At 46.0% G+C, this 19551-nt stretch overlaps 2 protein-coding genes across 10 annotated transcripts in view; one reads left to right on the top strand and one right to left on the bottom strand.

Moving 5' to 3' along the window:
* Nucleotides 1-927, top strand: part of supt20 (SPT20 homolog, SAGA complex component) — a 50995-nt gene extending 50068 nt beyond the window's left edge. For 2 of the 9 annotated variants that reach the window (XM_078402835.1, XM_078402832.1), the window contains exon 23: nt 45-311. In XM_078402835.1, the coding sequence (XP_078258961.1) occupies nt 45-170 (126 nt within the window). In that variant the 3' untranslated portion in view covers nt 171-311. Of the gene's footprint in view, nt 1-44 lie in introns of all 9 variants that reach the window. The other 7 variants (XM_078402828.1, XM_078402829.1, XM_078402827.1 and 4 more) reach the window with 7 other exon arrangements.
* exosc8 (exosome component 8) lies at nt 313-19203 on the bottom strand. The gene is made up of 11 exons (XM_078402838.1): nt 19179-19203; nt 16405-16441; nt 16139-16202; nt 12529-12602; nt 11499-11544; nt 9355-9460; nt 8417-8462; nt 6306-6402; nt 3119-3239; nt 2421-2527; nt 313-525 (listed from the first exon to the last, which is right to left on the bottom strand). The coding sequence occupies exons 1-11, from the start codon at nt 19193-19195 to the stop codon at nt 377-379; spliced, it is 864 nt and encodes a 287-aa protein (XP_078258964.1). The 5' UTR covers nt 19196-19203; the 3' UTR covers nt 313-376.
* Nucleotides 19204-19551: the final 348 nt, after the last annotated feature.

Raw genomic sequence — 19551 nt, 5'->3', positions numbered from 1 at the left:
CACATGTGCGGTTTTCTGTTTCCCCTTCTCTCTTTCCCCGGCAGCAGTTCCGATACTTACAGCATCAAATGGCTATGGCAGTTCAAATGCAACAGCAGCAGCAACAACATACAAGCAGCCAGCCAAAAAATAAACGGAAACGAGGAACGCCGACTCCACCTAAATCATGACCCATCTCACGGTTTTACCCGTGAACTACTCCTTGAACTTACTGTTCGTGGTGGAGAATTATCTTTTTAAATATTTAAAAAACAAAACCTACCCATGGTGTACATAGTATCATCTTTTGTTTCAGTGAGAATCATTTTCTGAACTTCAGTTTAAAAATGTCTATATATTTATTGGTTTGAAAAAAAACACTTGGTTTATTGTACAGTCAAACTTCCAATTGCAGGTTTAACTTCTCTCGTTTTAAGGGCGTTACGCTCTTAATTACTTCAGCCAGGAGCTTATGAACTTCCCGGTGTCTTGTTTCCGCACGGACAATGCAGTCCTGGAGCTTTTCACTCGAGAGAACACTTCCTCCTTCACACGAGAGATAAAAAGAATCATTTGCAACAAAGCCAGGTTCCATTTTTTGACGTAGAAAATATCCAAAGAACGACGTTTGTTGGATATTTTTAAATCAGTTCTGCTCACGGCACAAATTGGATACTGTAATTAGTGGCTGGGTTGCTAAACCTCTCTAAAGTGGGTTGGACACCTTATTGGAAGGCAGCGTTGAAAATTTAAATACATGTATAGATTTAAATACTGATCGCAAATTATGCAATATAACTGGACTATTACTCAAAGAAGTCACAAATTTCCAATGCTTCAAGTAATTACACTTAGGTGAATAAAAGTTCTAAAACCTCACTTCAAAAATATAATTTTACTGGTCAAAGCCTCGGTTTTCTCATTGCAAATAATTTCTCTGTCTGTTTAATTCCATGTTTTTACAGACTTTAATAAGTATCTTGTAGTAATCCAGCTTGGAAACAGGCCCTTCAGCCCAACTTACCTACACTGGCCAACATGCCTTATCTACACCTGCCTGAGTTTGGCCCATATCCCTCCAAACCTATCCTATCCATGTACCCGTCTAAATGCTCGTTCCATATACCCACCACCCTTTTTGTGAAAAAGTTGCCCCTCAGATTCCTATTAAATCTCCCCCCCCTCCCCTTTTCAAACCAGTCCAAACCTACAAGAGTTGGATGGGGATGTGGGGAAATACAGCAAGAGAGACGATGACAATTTAATTGGTCAGGCCAGCAATGAAGAAGGGGAGCAGGGAAGTGTCTGATGTGGAGAAAGATACAATGGGTGGCGATCCTGATATTCCTGGTCCGGTTCATTGGTGGGGGAAGATGGGACATGCACAGATTTTGTTGGGGAAAGAAAAATTACCTAACGTATTGTAATTAATGAAGCTGGAGTAAAAATTCTCAGGAAATAATGCCTTTAATATCGGTTTCTTGGAAGATGGTATCTCTTCAGAGAGACACAGCATGGAAGCAGGCCCTTAGGCCCACCGAATCCATGCTGACCATCAACCACCCATTTACACTAATCCTCCATTAATATTTTTATTCTCCCCAAATGATTTTTGCAAAGGTTAAAAGCAGCAGGAGTTAAATCAAACACAAAGTCACACTTGAGAAGGGACTTGCTGGATCTGAGAAGTGTTGGTGCATTCAGGTTCAGTTGATACACCTAGAGATTGCACACCATTACAGTCCATCTGAGTGGATAAATCTAAATCGCCCAGGCCATGGGAAAATTACTTTGCGTTGATTTTATTTCTTTTAAGAAATAAAAGGATATTTATTGTTGCTCGCTCATTTTTATTTTAAAACAGACAAGCAACCGGCACAGTGGTGGCAGCACCAGAGACTTTGGTTCGACCCTGACTACGGGTGCTGTCTGTACAGAGTTTGTACGTTCTCCCCGTGACCTGCATGGTTTGGCCAGATGCTCCAGTTTGCTCCTACGTTCCAAAGATGTGCAGATTTGTAGGTTAATTGGCCTTTGTAAATTACCCCTAGTGTGTAGGGAGTGGGTCGAAAAATGGGATAACATAGAACTAGTGTGAACAGGTGATCGATAGTCAGCATGGACTCAGTGGGCTGAAGGGCCTGTTTCCGTGCTGCATGTTTAAACTGAACTAAACCACTGACAGCTCAGGTCATATCTTTATTGGCCACTATCTCTGTGGTATTACTTCCAAGAACCCTACACAAAAATTATGTCCTTTCTCTGAAGCAGTACTAGATTTCAGATTCTCCGATGAACCTTTCTGTCGTCTCTAAAGCCAGATCAATAACCCAGACACCTGTGGAGTGGTATTTAAAAACATCTCTCGGCAGCTGCAAAATATCCAACAAAAGTCTGCCAAATTGACCACTTACTGCAACCTAAAAAGCACATGAACTCACCTGGTTTATGCACAGAGCAGAGTCGGTTGTCTTCGTCGATTACTACCGTGGCCATTCCTGACGACAGGGCTTCTTCCTCAGCCGTGGGATCTACAATACATATTGTGCTTTTGTAAACAAAAAGAAACAAATGTCAGTCTCAATTCAAGTCACGAGCCAGTCTGATATACGGTGATCTACACAACTCGGTAACTTGAATCAAGCTTAGATTACAGTGCAGAAAGAGGCCCTTTGGCCCACCGAGTCCACGTCGACCAGCGATCACCCGCACACTAACACTATCCCACACACTAGGGACAATTTACAGAAGCCAATTAACCTACAAACTTGCATGTCTTTGTAGTGTGGGAGGAAACCAGAGAACCCAGAGGAAACCCATGAGTTCACAGGGAGAACATGCAAACTCCACACAGACAGCACCACAGGTCAGGATCGATCCTGGGACTCTGAAATTACCAGGAGATGGGGGGGGGATTTTTTTTAAAAAGTCACAGTGTTGCAAAGGCTGGAGAGAACAAGCTACTGGAGGAAGCAATGGAGATGGAGACAATTATAACTTTGAAAAGACATTTGGACAAATATAAGGATCGGTAGGGTTTAGAGGGATATGGACCAAAACACTCTAAAAGCTGCAGCCAGTTAAGAGAAAACCCATGAAACTTTGGAAATAATACTATAACAACCTCGTAAAAACTCACTCATCAAAAATGGCAAAAGATGTAGCAATGGGGTACTTCCTGATGTTTAGATGATGTTTCTGTTTCATGTTAACTTCTGCCAAACCAGTTTCTTCACTGATCGATACCGAAGGCAACTGGACTGTGGGAACAGAAGGATTATCATCAGTCATTGCGGCAGGAAATCAAGGCACAGAGGAAAATAACATCATGTAGATTTTTCTCTGCCAACAACAATTGTTCAATGTCACGTTGACCAAGTTCCCCAAAAGCTACAATGTAGTACATGTCAAAAAGACACAAAGTGCTGGAGTACTCAGCAGGTCAGGTAGCATCTCTGGAGAACATGGATATGTGACGTTTTGGGCCGGGACACATTTCAGGTCCTGACCCGAAACGTCACCCATCCACGTCCAGAGTCCTGACCCAAATCGTCACCTGTCCACGTTCTCCAGGGATGCTACCTGACCTGCTGAGCTACTCCAGTACTTGGTCAGCTTGTAAACTAACATCTGCAGTTCCCTACTTTGCGTCTATCTTTGTAGTACCCTTTTGTGTCAAGGGTTATGGGGAGAAGGCAGGAGAATGGGGTTGAGAAGGACAAATAGATCAGCCATTGATTGAATAGCACAGTAGACTTGATGGGCTGAATAGCCTAATTCTGCTCTTATGACAAATGAGCTTGTGACTCCATGCAGTATAAATTACCTGCTTCCTGACCAAATACTTAAATATTTTTCCTTTTAAATAATTTGTGATCCTCTTCAGCATGCGGTCACAGGAGAATTCTATATCCTAACTAATAAAGGCAAAGAAACAGTTTTTGCTTGCTTTTAAAACTTATCAAATGGATGAGGTTTAAATGTTTAGTAAAGTAAAGTAAAGATCACAGAGGAGAGGGGTTGAAGAGACAACATCTGGAGGATACAAGCAGTAAGGCAGAGACCAACTTCAGCAGAATCCTCTCAAATAGAAATTATAACAGATGCAAGTGCTCAAACTCAAAAACATAGACACACACACACACACAATCACTTCCAAGTTGGAGACACAAGGAAGTGCTGATGCCGGAATCTTGAAAAAATACAGTGCTGGAGGAACTCAGCATGTCAGACAGCATCTGGCTGCTGGTTCACCAGATTGATTCCTGGGATGGCAGGACTTCATATGAAGAAAGACTGGATAGACTCGGCTTGTACTCGCTGGAATTTAGAAGATTGAGGGGGGATCTTATAGAAACTTACAAAATTCTTAAGGGGTTGGACAGGCTAGATGCAGGAAGATTGTTCCCGATGTTGGGGAAGTCCAGAACAAGGGGTCACAGTTTAAGGATAAGGGGGAAGTCTTTTAGGACCGAGATGAGAACTTTTTTTTTCACACTGAGAGTGGTGAATCTGTGGAATTCTCTGCCACAGAAGGTAGTTGAGGCCAGTTCATTGGCTATATTTAAGAGGGAGTTAGATGTGGCCTTTGTGGCTAAAGGGATCAGGGGGTATGGAGAGAAGGCAGGTACGGGATAGTGAGTTGGATGATCAGCCATGATCATATTGAATGGCGGTGCAGGCTCGAAGGGCCGAATGGCCTACTCCTGCACCTATTTTCTATGTTTCTATCTGTGATGGGAACAGACAGATGACATTCCAGGTCGGTAATAACTTTCCAAGTTGTTTTAAACGGTAAACTACAGCAAACCCAACAGCTTCCTAACAGAAAATAACATGGCTGCGAGAAGCCAAATAATTTTGCAGAAACAGTTAAAGAGGAAAAGTGGAGGAGAATTAACTTTGATACAATAAGAGTAACTGTTAACATTCCACAAACACATGATATACTCTTGTAGTAAACACCAGTTTAATACAAAATGTTTTGCACCCAAGATAGTATTCAAAGAAAGGTTACCAATGTTTAAAAAGTTAAATAAATAATTTTACAAATGAGCACAAAGACATTACAAGATTTCCATATTCAAACTAGTTGAAATTGTGCAGGTATAGATCAGGTCCAACATTTGAATAGAACATAGAACAGTACAGCGGGGGAACAGGCCCTTCGGCCCACAATGTCCATGCCGAACATGATTTCAAATTAAACTAATCCCCTCTGCCATCTCATGGTCCATATCCCTCCATTGGACAGGATCCAATGCAGGAATAAGGCAGGTGAGAGGCTGGAAGTTGGTATGGAAGGCGATGAAAGAAGGTTCAGTGGCAGGACAGGCAGGATTACAGCAGGGAGCGGAGAAGCACTTGGATTAAATTGCATTTATTTGAATGTGATGCCCGATGGATAAGGCGGATGAATTCAGTGTGGATGCGACTGGGACGATGTCTGATGTTACAGAAACCTGGCTCAGAGTATTGGACTGGCAGCTTAATCAATTTCCTCAACAAAAAAAACATGCCTCACACATCTTTAAACTTTGCCCTTCTCACCTTAAACCCATACCCTCTTGTATTTGATAATTCCTTCCTGGGGAAAAAGGTTTTGACTGTCAACCCCAACCATGCCTCTCATAATTTTAAATACTTCTATCAGGTCTGCCCACAACCTCCGACATTCCAGAGAAAGCAATCCAAGCCTGTCCAACCTCTACTTGTAGCTAATACCCTCCAATCCTGCCAGCATTCTGATAAACCTCCTCTGCACCCTCTCCAACCCCTCTACATGCTTCCTGTAGACAATAAACAACAGGTGCAGGAGTAGGCCATTCAATGTGATCATGGCTGATCATTCTCAATCAGTACTCCGTTCCTGCCTTCTCCCCATAAACCCCTGACTCCGCTATCCTTAAGAGCTCTATCTAGCTCTCTCTTGAATGCATTCAGAGAATTGGCCTCCACTGCCTTCTGAGGCAGAGAATTCCACAGATTCACAACTCCCTGACTTAAAAAGTTTTTCCTCATCTCCGTTCTAAATGCATTCTCACCCCTTATTCTTAAACTGTGGCCCCTGGTTCTGGACTCCTCCAACATTGGGAACACGTTTCCTGCCTCTAACGTGTCCAACCCCTTAATAATCTTATACGTTTCGATAAGATCCCCTCTCATCCTTCTAAATTCCAGTGTATACAAGCCTAGTCGCTCCAGTCTTTCAACATAATAGGGCACATAGTTAAACTTTGCCCTTCTCACCTTAAAGCTCCCAAATTCCAAAGCACGGCTTTGCGGAGAAAAACGAAGTAAATCTCTATGTGATTATACATGCTCACCATTTTTCAGTGCAGCCAACAGAGCTATTACACAGGCGTCTAGTAGGTTGCCATCATAATCTAAACACATCAGGTCACAATATACAACCCATGCAAGCTGGAACAAAAGAAAAATAAATGCATCAAAATATATTGGTTCAATGTTTTCTGCAGCCCATAAATCACTTAGGTTTAGGTTTATTATTATCACAATTACCAAGGTACAGTGAAAAGATTTGTTTTGCTTGCGATCCAATCAGTCCAGATAATTCTACACATAAATACAATCAAGTCAAACTCAAGTACAGTAGGTAGAGCAAAGAGAAAGATACAAAGTGGAGAATATAGTTCTCAGCATTGTAGCGCATCAGTTCCAGAGACAAAGTCCAATGTCCGCAATGGGGTAGAGGTGCATCGGACAGTACCCTAACTTATGGCAGGACCATTCAGGTGCCTGATAACAGAGGGGAAGAAGCTGTTCCAGAGTCTGGTGGTGGGCGCTTTCAAGCTTCTGTACCTTATGCTAGATGGGAGTAGAGAAAAGGAATGACTGGGATGGGACAAGTCTTTGATTATGTTGGCTGCTTTTCGGAGGCAGTGTGAGATGCAAATGGGAGACAATAGTGGGGAGTCTGGTCTGTGATGGACTGGCTTATATCCACAACTCTCTGCAATTTGTTGCGGTGTTGGGTAGAGCTGTTCTCAAACCTAGCTAAGATGCAACCCAACAGCATGCTTTCTGTGGCAAAGATTTGTAAGAGTCATCGGTGACATGCTGAATGTCACGTCTCCTAAAGTAATTTGCAGTCTGGAAGTTGCCTGTTTGGCAGTCGATGTTTTTCTTGTGAGAATTATCTTGGGAGATGGCAACTACAAATGAACAATTCTAGCATTAATTTTTCACACAAATTAAAATGCAGGCAAAACAAAGTTGGCCCTTTTTTCTGATAGCTATCAATTCCATTTATCTTACGCTGAAAAAAAAGTTGTTTTCAGGCCTTTGCAACACTGGGCTAGTCCAATTTAGAACAGAGAACAGTACAGCACAGGATCAGGCCCTTCAGCCCACAATGTCCGTGCCCAACATGATGCCAAGTTTAACTGACCTCATCAGCCTGTACATGATCCATATCCCTCTATTCCCTGCACTTCCATGTGCCTATCTAAAAGCCTCTTAAATACCACTCTTGTATCTGCCTCCCCAACAATCCCAATAATGCATTCAAGGCCCCCACCACCTTTTAAAAGACATTTGGATAGATATATGGATGGGCCAAAAGTGTAAAAAACACTTGCCCCGCACGTCTCCATTAAACTTTCCTCCTCTCAATTTACAGCTATGCCCTCTAGTGTTGGGCATATCACGCTGGGAAAAGGGTTCTGACACTGCCTCTCACAATTTCACATACTGCTATCAGGTCTTCACTCAACCTCCAACGTTCCAGAGAAAACATTCCAAGTCTATCCAACTCTCCCTGTAGCTGAAACCCTCTAATCCAGGCATCATTCTGGTAGACCTCCTCTGCACCTTCTCAAAAGCCTCCATATCCGTCCTGTAACGGGGTGACCAGAACTGCACACAATACTCCAAATTGCCTGTTTGGCCCATCCATATATCTATCCAAATGTCTTTTAAAAGTCATGATTGTATTCACCTCTATAGCTTCCCCTAGCAGCTTGTTCCAGATACGGACTACCCTCCGAGTGAAAGAGTGGCCCGAGGTCCCCTCTTAAATCTCTCCCCTCTCACTGTAAGCCTGTGCTCTCTATTTTTGGAATATCCTACTCTGGGAAAAAGACTGTAAGCGTTCACTTTATCCATACCCTTCAAGATCTTGTACACCTCAATAAGGTCACCCCTCAGTCTCATAGACTTCAAAGAAAAAAGTCCCAGCCTATCCAACCTCTCCCTGTAACTCAAGCCCACAAGCCCAAGTAACATCCTGGTGAATCTCTTCTGCACCCGTTCCAGTATAATGCCATCCTTCCTGTAGCTGGGCGACCAGAACTGCACAGTGCTCCAAGTGCGGTCTCACCAGCGACTTAATTCAAACAATAACAATAATTTTCACATAAATTTAAATTGTTTAAATTCAAAAATGCTATTAATAACTACTCTTCAATTTTCTCACCTTTCCTTTCTCAATACAGAGATCCTCCTTCTGAATAATTTGAGCACTGTATTTTGAAAAAAGAAAAGCACGATTAAAATGCTCCAAACATTATAATTTGCAAAACTGCTATACATTTATCAGACTTCAGTTTTGCACACTTGTGGTTACCGAGTATTGCTGATTATTAATTTATCACAATATTTTTTATATTTTTATCTGTGTGTCTTTGCACTAATGCAGCAGCAAGTAAGAATTGTTGGCGCATGGATCCGCAGATGTTGGTTTATGAATAAAGACAGAATGTGCTGGAGGAACAGGGGATCAGGTAGCATCTGTGGAGGGAATGGATAGGCGATGTTTCAGGTCAGAACCCTTCTTCAGACTGATTGTGGTGGGGGTGGGGAGAAAGCTAGAATAGAGGGCACGGGAAAAAGCCTGGCGAGTTACAGGTGGATACAGCGTTGCCGAGTCTTTCGACTTCAGAGATACAGCGTGGAAACAGGCCATGCAGCCCACTGAGCACACCGACCATCGATCACCCCGTACACTAGCACTGTCCTACATGCGAGAGACAATTTTACAATTTACAGAAACCAATTAACCTACAATCCTGGAGGTTGTGGAGGTCGAGGTCGTGGAGTATCAGAGGAGACCGGAGCACCTGGAGAAAACCCACGCGGTCACGGGGAGAATGCACAAACTCCGTACAGACAGCACCCGTAGTCAGGATCCAACCTAGGTCTGCGGCGCTGAAATGGCAGCAACTCTACCGCTGCGCCACCGTGCCGCCCTCAGGAGGAGAGTTGGGCCTGGAGGCAGGCAGGTTAATGAGAGCATGGAGAATTGGGGTCGAGTAAGAATTATTGCAGGTAGATATGGCAAACACACCGATCCTTGAATACAATTGGAAATGCAAACTTAATTTGAAAACTTGCAGGTGGAGTTCGAGCTCTTACTTTTCCAGGACATCGAGGATGAACTGACTTGCAGCCTGTGCCTGCTCCCCAGGAGGGCCCGCTCGAAATCTCGCGGAACATAATGGTGGCAGGTCCACATTGGGCACTGCAATTAAAATAATTCATTACACACTCTAATGCACCAACATTTTCTTTGTTTTTTTTATAAGCAATGGCAATATATGGCGACTGTGCATTTGTGGGTTGTGCAAAACATCTTCAATGTGTTGTGTGCACGTGATAATAAAGGAACCATTGATTTTAAACTCAAAATTGAACTGACGATAAAAGTTCATAAGTCAAAGGTGCAGAATTAGGCCATTCAGCCCATCAAGTCAGCTCCACCATGGTAGATCTATCACTCCCTCTCAACGCCTTTCTCCTGCCCTCTCCCCATTACCCTTGATACAAAAGATTAATACAGCGTTAGACACAAAGTGCTGGAGTAACTCAGTGGGTCAAGCATCTCTAGGGAAAACGGATCGGTGACGTTTCAGGTCAGGACGAGTCTGATGAAGTGTCCCGACCCGAAAGGTCACCCATCCTTTTTCTCCAGAGATACTGCCTGAACCACTGAGTTACTCCAGCACTTTGTGTCTATCTTTGGTATAAACTAGCATCTGCAGTTCCTTGTTTCCATAAAAGGTTAATGATATTTGCTCCAATACAGCAGAAGGTACAGAAGCTTGAAAGAACGGACCAGCACGCTCAGGAACAGCTTGTTCCCCTCTGTTATCAGGCTTCTGAACAGTCCCTCCATAAGCTAGGATACTGTCCGATTCACCTCTACCCCATTGCAGACATTGGACTTTATCTCTGGAACTGATGCGCTACAATGATGAGAACTATATTCTCCACTCTGTATCTTCCCCTTTGCTCTACCTATTGTATTTTAGTTTGGCTTGATTGTATTGTGTATGGTGTATCTCATCTGATTGGATAGCTTTCACTGTACCTCAGTACATGTGACAATGATAACCCTAAACCTACTGTTCCTCTGAAACTAGTGACATAATTGAAGAGGTAAAGCCTCGGCTTCACGACCAGATGGACAGGTAGATAGATAGGAAAAGTTTTAAAGGGATATGGGCCAAACAGGCAAATTGGACTAGCCTAGATGGGGCATCTTGGTCAGAATGGTTGAGTTGGGCCAAAGGGCCTGTTTCCATGCTGCAAGACTCCAAGACTCATAACTGATGGTATAAATCATGTTGTGAAAGCTTGTTTACATTACTGTAATGGATCGTAAATTTGAGCTTCCATTATTACTGTCATATTTATAGACACTATAATAATTAGATTAAAATTGAGCAAATTAACATAAATAGAACTAAAAGAAAGGCAACATACAAAATTTAAATATAACATTCTGTCGACTTAATAATCATAGTCATTCAGCATGGAAACAGGCTCTTCATCCCTACTCATCCACACCGACCAACATGCCCCATCTACACTACTCCCACCTGCCCGCGTTTGGTGCATAAACCTCTAAACTTTCCTGTTCATATACCTGTCCAAATGTCTTTTAAATGTTGCTAGAGTACCTGCCTCAACTACCTCCTTGAATCATTCAATGTCAATCGTTGTTTCATCACTCGATTTATAACTTCAAAACTGTAACAAAAAAATCACATGCTTCAACCGTTTTACAATAAGTTCCAATGTATAAGGTTCCAAGCTTGGATGTACCATTGCAATGTTTGTAAGAAACAGCGTTAACCATGAGCCGTTAAACTTCACAAAGGGTACTTCATTAAGATTACATTCAGAGACCATGGCATTAGCCTCCGTACAGTTGCACATCGTAGATCCAAACTGTCACCAGCTAGTTCCATACCACTAGATGGCCTAGTTCCCTACCACTAGATGGCCTAGTTGCCTCCCACTAGATGGCCTAGTGGAAACCCGGCATGGATCAGGGATCTGGTCGGCAATAGGAAAACCAGGTATGGATCAAATCAGCAATAGCGATTGATCTACAATGTGAAGGTATTTATTCACAAAATGCTGGAGTAACTCAGCAGGTCAGGCAGCATCTCGGGAGAGAAGGAATGGGTGACGTTTCGGGCCGAGACCCTTCTTCAGACTCTTCTACAATGTTATCGACTGGACTGTAAAGTGATTTTTCACCATTAACTCACCTATATAGCCTTTATTTGGTGCATCCACTGTTGGTGCTGCAAACTCCTGTAAAAGGAATTAGGTCATACACACATTAATTTATTCTTGATTCTTGATTAAAAGATTAACATTTTGACCAAAATAATGCCCACATTGCTTCACAATTTTAATGAAGTACAATAATTCTGCACTCCCAATGTGAAATAAGTTGTGTCAAAACTAATTTATGATTTACTTTAGTTAAGAGCTGCAGCGTGGAAACAGGCCCTTCGGCCCACTGATTCCGTGTGCACACTAGTCCTATTTTACCCCACTTTCTCATCCACTCACTAGACACTAGGGGCAATTTACAGAGGGCCAATTGACCTACAAACCTGCACATCTTTGGAATGAGGGAGGAAACCGAAGCATCTGGAAGAAACCCACACGGTCAAAGGGAGGACATGCGAACTCCACACAGATAGCACCCAAGGTCAGGATTGAACCCGGGACTCTGGAGCTGTGAGGCAGCAGAATTATCACACTCATACCCCATTTGGCATTTTATTTCCTTTATTGTAGTTTTATTTTTGTTAATTGTCAGCAGAATAAACTCCCTCACATTAGCAGATTGAAGAAAGTATCAAGATATTACAGAATGAAACGTTTAACCCAGTGTCACAATGCAATACTTTGTCCATGAAGAAGGACAGGACACAAAGTGCTGCCGTAACTCAGCGAGTCGTGCAGCATCCCTTGAGTACATAGATAGGTGATGTTTCGGGTTGGGACCTTCTTCACACTGATTACGGTGGGGGGGGGGGGGGGGGGGAAGCTGAAAGATAAGAGGGGCAGGACAAAGCTTGGCATGTAATAGGTGGATATAGGTGAGGCTTATCTGATAGACAGAAAGTTGGAACAAATTCTAGAGATAGAAATAGAAGGTGTGAGACAGGATTGTGAAGCTAACTCCCCCACACACTTTCTTCCCCAAACCCCCCACTATTTCTCCTCCCACTACCTCCTTAAGGCGCACAGTCACAGGTGGATGGCTGAGTAAGGAAAGCTCACCACTTTGATGCCACACACCACCGTGGTGTTCCCCAGCTTCACCAGAGCTGAACCATCTGCGGTTGTAATTGAGCCTGAAATGAAGTCAGGAAAACAACATATTCAAAAGTGCCTTTTCTCAACAATTCCTTGCAACAGTTTCCCCTTTTTTAAATGATGGATCAGTAAATGCAATGCCACCTTGGAAGATGTACAAGGCATTGGATTTTGTTGTGGAATCACTGATCAAAGGAAAATCCGCAGTTAACGTCCCTTCGTAAAGGTAAAACACGGGCTGCAAGAGGAAGTATTATAGTTTAGAGATACAGCATGGAAACAGGCCCTTCGGCCCACAGAGTCCATGCTGACCATCGATCATTAGTACAATAGTTCTATCCTACACACTAGGGCCAATTTTATAGAAGCTAATTAACCTACAACCCTGCACGTCTTTGGGATGTCGGGGGAATCCAGAGCACCCGGAGGATGTGCAAACAGGGGGATCGTGCAAACTCCGTACAGACAGCAACTGCAGTCAGGATGGAACCTGGGACTCTGGCGGTGAGAGGCAACAACTCAACTGCTGCGCCACTGTGAGTCACGTAGTTGAGGCAGTTACAGTAAAAACAAAATCTGCAGTTGCTTGTGTTAACATTTAAGACATTTGGACTGGTACATGGATAGGAAAGATTTAGAGAGATATGGGCCAAATGGGACTAGCTGAGATGGGGTATCTTGGTCGGGTTGAGCCAAGGGACATGTTTTCGTGTTGTCTGACTCTTATGACATTCACCTATAATTGAACAACAGTGTTGCCTTTCACGGCAGTGAGCCAGAGGAGACCACACCTGATGTCCAGGCCATTCTGGCAGCACAGCTGGCTTCTAACACTGTGCTACACCCGTACCTTGGCAAGTAGCTGAGAGCTGGCTTCCCGGAGAAAGTCTGCCTGTGACCTTGCTGGAAGAACCAGCATAGTCCAAGAGAGACTGGGAACTGTTCAATGGAAGATTCACAAAAATATGTCTCTGACTGCTTTTGGTTTATGACATTTTGCCAGCTGAGAATTAGTCAAAGTCACACAGCACAGAAACAGGCTCCTTGGCCCAACTTGTCCATACCGACCAAGGTGCCCCATTTAGCTACATTTGGCCCATAGCCTTCTCAACCTTTCCTGTCCATGTACCTGTCCAATTGTCATTTAAATCATGTTACAGCACCTGCCTTAATTACCTCCTCTGGCAGCTCATTCCATCCACCCACCACCCTCTGTGGAAAAAAGTCCTTGCATTCCTATCAGAGGGTCAGGCAGCATCTCTGGAGAGCATGGATAGGTGACGTTTCAGGTCGCGACCTTCGTCAGACTCTCTGTCCAGACCCTGGCCTGGATTGCAGGTGAGTTGACGGCCCTGGCCTGCTGGCGGCCGGGAGAGAGGCAGGGGTCCACGGAGACCGTGACCCGCGGGCGGCTGGAGTGCAGGTAAGAGTCGGCGGTGGCGGTCCAGGGAGGCTGTGTGGGCCAGCGGTGGTGGAAGCTGCAAGTGGCTGGAAGCAGCGTGAGACGGGGGCTGCTGGTGCTGGGAGCGGAGGGGACAGCGGCAAGAGCCAGGGGTGGCGCAGGCCGATGTCTGCACTCAGTCTGCTCTAACCAAAATTCTTTGTATAAAGGATGCAGAGGCCCATTAAAACAAGAGGTTACTGTACCTATATAACAATACAAACTGCATTTTAAATGTATTTCTATGAAATGCTTCCAAGAACGTACAACATTGAACAGTACACCACGGGAACATGCCTCGGCCCACAATGCCTGTGCTGCACACGATGCCAAGACCATCTCTTATCTGCCTACACGTGACCCAAATCCCTCTATTCCCGGCATATCGACCTGCCAATTCAAAAGTCAATAATCACTTAATACACCAGTTCAGCACAAGACCTCACCACTGGCTCCCATAAGTGCTTTTATTTCCCTTTGAGATGGCATCACTGGTAATTTCTAACAAATTCATTACATGATCTGAAAATTATCAGGATTATATTGCTCTGGACTTGCACAATTGTTATTTTGTAAATATTTTGACGTTATTACAATTGGCATAATTCATGGTTCTCATAAATGGCAATTCTTTGCAGAAGTGGATCTGCTATCATCCATTACAGTCGATGTGTGTGGGTTTTTTAAAAACAAGATGGTGGTGGGTGCCTGGAACGTGCTGTGGGGGGTTATGGTGGAGGAAGATACAACAGTGGCTTTTAATGGACTTGTAGAGAGGTGCATGGGTATGCAGGGAATCGAGGGATATGGATCACGTGAAGGCAGAGGAGATTATTTTTAAAATAGACACAAAATGCTGGAATAACAACGGAACAGGCAGCATCTCTGGAGAGAAGGAATGGGTGACGTTTCAGGTCGAGACTCTTCTTCAGACTGATGTCAGGGGATTGGGCGGTACATAGATAAGGAAGCGTATGGTGTGAAAACACGACATAGGGAATGTCGATCAAGGAAAATGTAGAATAGTTTAGATTTTTTAGATTTAGATATACAGCGCGGAAACAGGCCCTTGGTCCACCGAGTCCACGCCGCCCAGCGATCCCCGCACATTAACACTATCCTACACCCACTAGGGACAACTTTTACAGTTACCCAGTCAATTAACCTACAAACCTGTACGTCCTTGGAGTGTGGGAGGAAACCGAAGATCTCGGAGAAAACCCACGCAGGTCATGGGGAGAACGTACAAACTCCGTACAGACGGCGCCCGTAGTCGGGATCGAACCTGAGTCTCCAGCGCTGCATTCGCTGTAAGGCAGCAACTCTACCGCTGCGCCACCGTTGTTAGTTGGGAGAAGGTAACAACAAAACAAACAGAGATAAAACGTAGTCGGACACAGTAAGACTGGTTCGAAGAACTGGGAAGGGGGAGGGGATGGAAAGAAAGAGCTACTTGAAGTTAAAGAAGTCAATGTTCATACCGCTGGGGTGTAAGCTGCCCAAGCGAAATATGAGGTGCTGTTCCACCTATTTACGCTAGGCCTCATTCTGACAATAGAGGCCCAGGACAGAAAGGTCAGATTGGGAATGGGAGGGGGAGTTGAAATGCTGAGCCACCCGGAGATCAGGTAGGTTTAGGCGGACTGAGTGGAGGTGTTCAGCGAAACGATCGCCAAGCCTGTGCTTGGTCTCCCCGATATACAGAAGTCCACACCTGGAACAGCGGATACAGTAGATGAGGTTGGAGGAGATGCAAGTGAACCTCTGCCTCACCTGTTGGGGTCCTGGGACGGAGTCGACGGTGGAGGTAAAGGGACAGATGTTGCATCTCCTGCGGTTGCAGCAGAAAATACCTGGGGAGGGACGACCAGGGAGTTGCAGAGGAAACGGTCTCTGCAGAAAGGGGTGGTGATGGGAAGATGTGGCTAATATATTAGTGGGAGTATATTGGAGATTATTTTAACTTGGCATCATGTGACATGGCATGGACAATGTGAGCTGAAGGGCCTGTTCATGTGCTGTACTGTTCCATGTTCTCACTTTAAAGAAATCAATACACAAGTTGCTCCATCTTATTGATCTACAAAATGAAATTTTATAAAATAAAGCATTTAGGTAAGTCTAGATTCTCACCGATATTTAGGGTCGTTGTTCTGCATTCACCGAGTTCCCTGCCATCAGGTCGACAATTTTCTTTCTAACAAGCATACAAATAGTGTTGAGGAAGTTTGAGTAGTACTGGACTTGGTGTAAAGCAGCATCGAGGGGCCACACTGGACCATTCCATACATCTTAAGGGATTACGTGATTTATGATCAACCGCACATGCGAATGTTAAAGAAAATGCATAGATAGGTTCATAAGTCATTTACAAAACAATAAAGCATGAAGTTACCTACCAGAAATTTCCTGTAGTATTCCAAAGGTTCTACCGTTCTAAGCAAGGGACAGAGAGGTAACAAGTCATTTGTTGTGTCCAAGTACTGAGTTACATTGTATGACAACACTGCCCTGTAACATTTTACATACAGCTTCACAACACATCCAACCATATCTTCTGTTAATTCATAATATTAAATTAACTTCACACTGCTTTCTTACAGAGGGTGATGGGCATGTGGAACAAGCTTTCAAGAGAGAGCTAGATAGAGCTCTTAAGGATAGCAGAGTCAGGGGGTATGGGGAGAAGGCAGGAACGGGGTACTGATTGGGAATGATCAGCCATGATCACATTGAATGGTGGTGCTGGCTCGAAGGGCCGAATGACCTACTCCTCCACCTATTGTCTATTGTCTAAGCTCCCAATGGAGGTAGTTGAGGCAAGTACTATAGTAACAATTAAATCAATGATACTTCATTGTCACATGTGCCGAGGTACAGTGAAATGCTTTGCTTTCCACGCAACCCAGTAAAATCATACAGCAAACCCTCATCTGGGCAGTACACGCGTTGCCATGTTTCGGCAACAACAAAGTTACAAAGTCACCGAACAGTCTTATGTCTTAACAGTCTGCCTGCCGCCTTGTGCAGTGGCAGGCAGCTTCCAGCTGGGTCCCCACTTTAGTTTAGTAATACAGCACGGAAACAGGCCATTCAGCTCACTGAGCCCACACCGACCAGCGGTCCCAGCACACTAACACTATCCTATACCCACTAGGGACAATTTTACATTTATACCGAGCCAATTAAACTTTGGATTGTGGGAGGCACTTGAAGATCTCAGAGAAAACCCGCGGTCACGCGGAGAATGTACAAACTCCTCGTAGACAGTACCCGCGGTTGGGATCGAACCCGAGTTTCTGGCAGTGTAAGGCAGCAACTCTCAGGTACATGGACAGGAAGGACTAAGAGAGATATGAGCCAAACACAGGCAGGTGGGACTTTTGTAGAAGGGGAATGTTGGCTGACATGAATATCCCTTAGATAGAAACGAAATGCTGGAGTAATTCATTTCATTGCACATCGTGTATGTGTATGTGACAAATAAACTTGACTTGACTTGACACAGGTAGCATCTCTCGAGAAAAAGGAACCGGTGACGTTTTGAGTCGGGACCTTCGGAAGAAGCACTATGTGTGTATTTTTGGCATAAACTAGCATCTGCAGTTCTTTGTTTCTACCAAGGTTTAGAAGGCAAAAATCATTTCACTCTCTTCACCACCTCCCCGGGATCCCTTCACTCCTTGGCAAACGGGGCAATTTACAGAGGCCCATTAACCCACCCACCGCACATCTTAGGGAGGTTGAAGGAACAGGAGGAGCCCTATGTGGGGAAAGGATGTGTAGGCTTTGGAGAGGGTTTACCAGAATGCTGTGTAGATTAGGGGGGTTCACCTACAGGTTGGACAGACTTTTCATTGTTTTCTCTGGAGTGTCAGAGGTTGGGGGAGACCAGAGTTTATAAAATAATAAGAGTGATAAACAGTAGAGTTGCTGCCTTACAGCGTCAGAGACCCCGGCTCGATCCTAACCACGGGTGCTGTCTGTACAGAGATTGTACGTTCTCCCTGTGACCGTATGGGTTTTCTCTGGGTGCTCCGGTTTCCTCCCACACCCCAAAGACGTACAGGTTTGTAGGTAAATTGGCTTGGTGGAGGTGTAAATTGTCCCCAGTGTGTGCAGGATGGTGTTAAAGTGCGGGGGCCGCTGGTCGGCACGGACTCGGTGGACCGAAGGGCCTGTTACCACGCTGTATCTCTAAACTACTTCCTGGTGCACATTGCGTGTTACTTTTATGAATGGACATTAACCACGGATTGTTTGGATAAACTAAACTTAAAACAACTGCGACGGCACAGGATGCCCCGGGTGACCGCTCGGCCCCTCTCCCACCCCCTCCCTGTGACTGCTTGGCCCCTCGCCCCTCTCCCCACCCCGGTGACCGCTCGGCCCCTCTCCTCTCTTCCCTCCCCTCCTCCCCACCCCAATGACCGTTTGGCCCCTCCCCCTCTTCCCATCCCCTCCCTCCCTTCCCATCCCCTCCCTCCCTCCACTCCCCCCCTTCCCTCCTCTCCCCCCTCCCTCCCTCCCCACCCCTTCCCCCTCCCTCCCTCCCCACCCCTTCCCCCCCTCCCTCCCTCCCCCCCCTTCCTCCTCCCTCACCCAAACCCCCTCCTCTCTCCCCACCCCGGTGACCGCTCGGCCCCTCTCCTCTCTTCCCTCCCCCTCCCCTCCTCCCCACCCCAATGACCGTTCGGCCCCTCCCCCTCCTCCCTTCCCCCCCTCCCTCTCCCTCCTCCCTCCCTCCCCTCCTCCATCCTCCCTCCTTCCCCTCCACTCCTCCCTTCTTCCCTCCTCCCCCCCTCCTCTCCCCTTCCCCCTCCCTCCTCCCTCACCCAAACCCCCTCCTCTCTCCCCGTCCCGGTGACCGCTCGGCCCCTTTCCCCTCCTCTCTCCCCACCCCGGTGACCGCTCGGCCCCTTTCCCCTCCTCTCTCCCCACCCCGGTGACCGCTCGGCCCCTTTCCCCTCCTCTCTCCCCAACCCGGTGACCGCTCGGCCCCTTTCCCCTCCTCTCTCCCCACCCCGGTGACCGCTCGGCCCCTCTCCCCGCTCTCTCTCCCCACCCCGGTGACCGCTCGGCCCCTTCTACCAGTGACCGTTCGCATCCCCTCCCTCTCCTTCCCACCGCCATCCTCTCCCCTCCTCTCATTCCTCTCCCATGCGCCTCTCACTTGAATCCCGCCGCCATCCTCCTCCTCCTCCTCCTCCTCCTCCTCCGCCGCCAAGCCCCGCCCCGCCCCGCCTCAGCGTCCGCTCCGCTTGCCCGGGTCAGGGTTGAGTTTGTGCGGCGGCGGAACTGTGGGACCCGCATCGCGCCCGACGCGCTGACGTCGGAGGTGTACCTGCATGCGTGACCGCGCCCGACGCGTTGACGTCCGAGGTGTACGTGCGTGACCGCAACCGTAACTGCGCCCGACGCGCTGACGTTGAAGGTGTACGTCCATGCGGTCCACGCCGCCGCCCAGCCGCTCTTCCGCCGCGCTGTCCGGCTGCCATTGGCCGGTGCGGTCAGACTGAGCTCCTCCCATTGGTTTCGGGGGTTGT

This window comes from Rhinoraja longicauda, chromosome 7 (genome assembly GCF_053455715.1).
Source record: "Rhinoraja longicauda isolate Sanriku21f chromosome 7, sRhiLon1.1, whole genome shotgun sequence".
Classification (NCBI taxonomy): Eukaryota; Metazoa; Chordata; class Chondrichthyes; order Rajiformes; family Arhynchobatidae; genus Rhinoraja; species Rhinoraja longicauda.
The sequence above is the reverse complement of the archived record's forward strand: the minus strand, read 5'-3'. Positions and strand labels throughout refer to the sequence as shown.

What these genes read in the sequence shown, in the direction of transcription:
- exosc8 (XM_078402838.1), bottom strand. An exon ending in ATCCTCGATGTCCTGGAAAA is followed by an intron (nt 8,463 to 9,354) that starts GTAAGAGCTCGA and finishes TTCAAAATACAG; the next exon opens with TGCTCAAATTATTCAGAAGG. An exon ending in TCTTTTGCCATTTTTGATGA is followed by an intron (nt 2,528 to 3,118) that starts GTGAGTTTTTAC and finishes TGTTTACAAAAG; the next exon opens with CACAATATGTATTGTAGATC.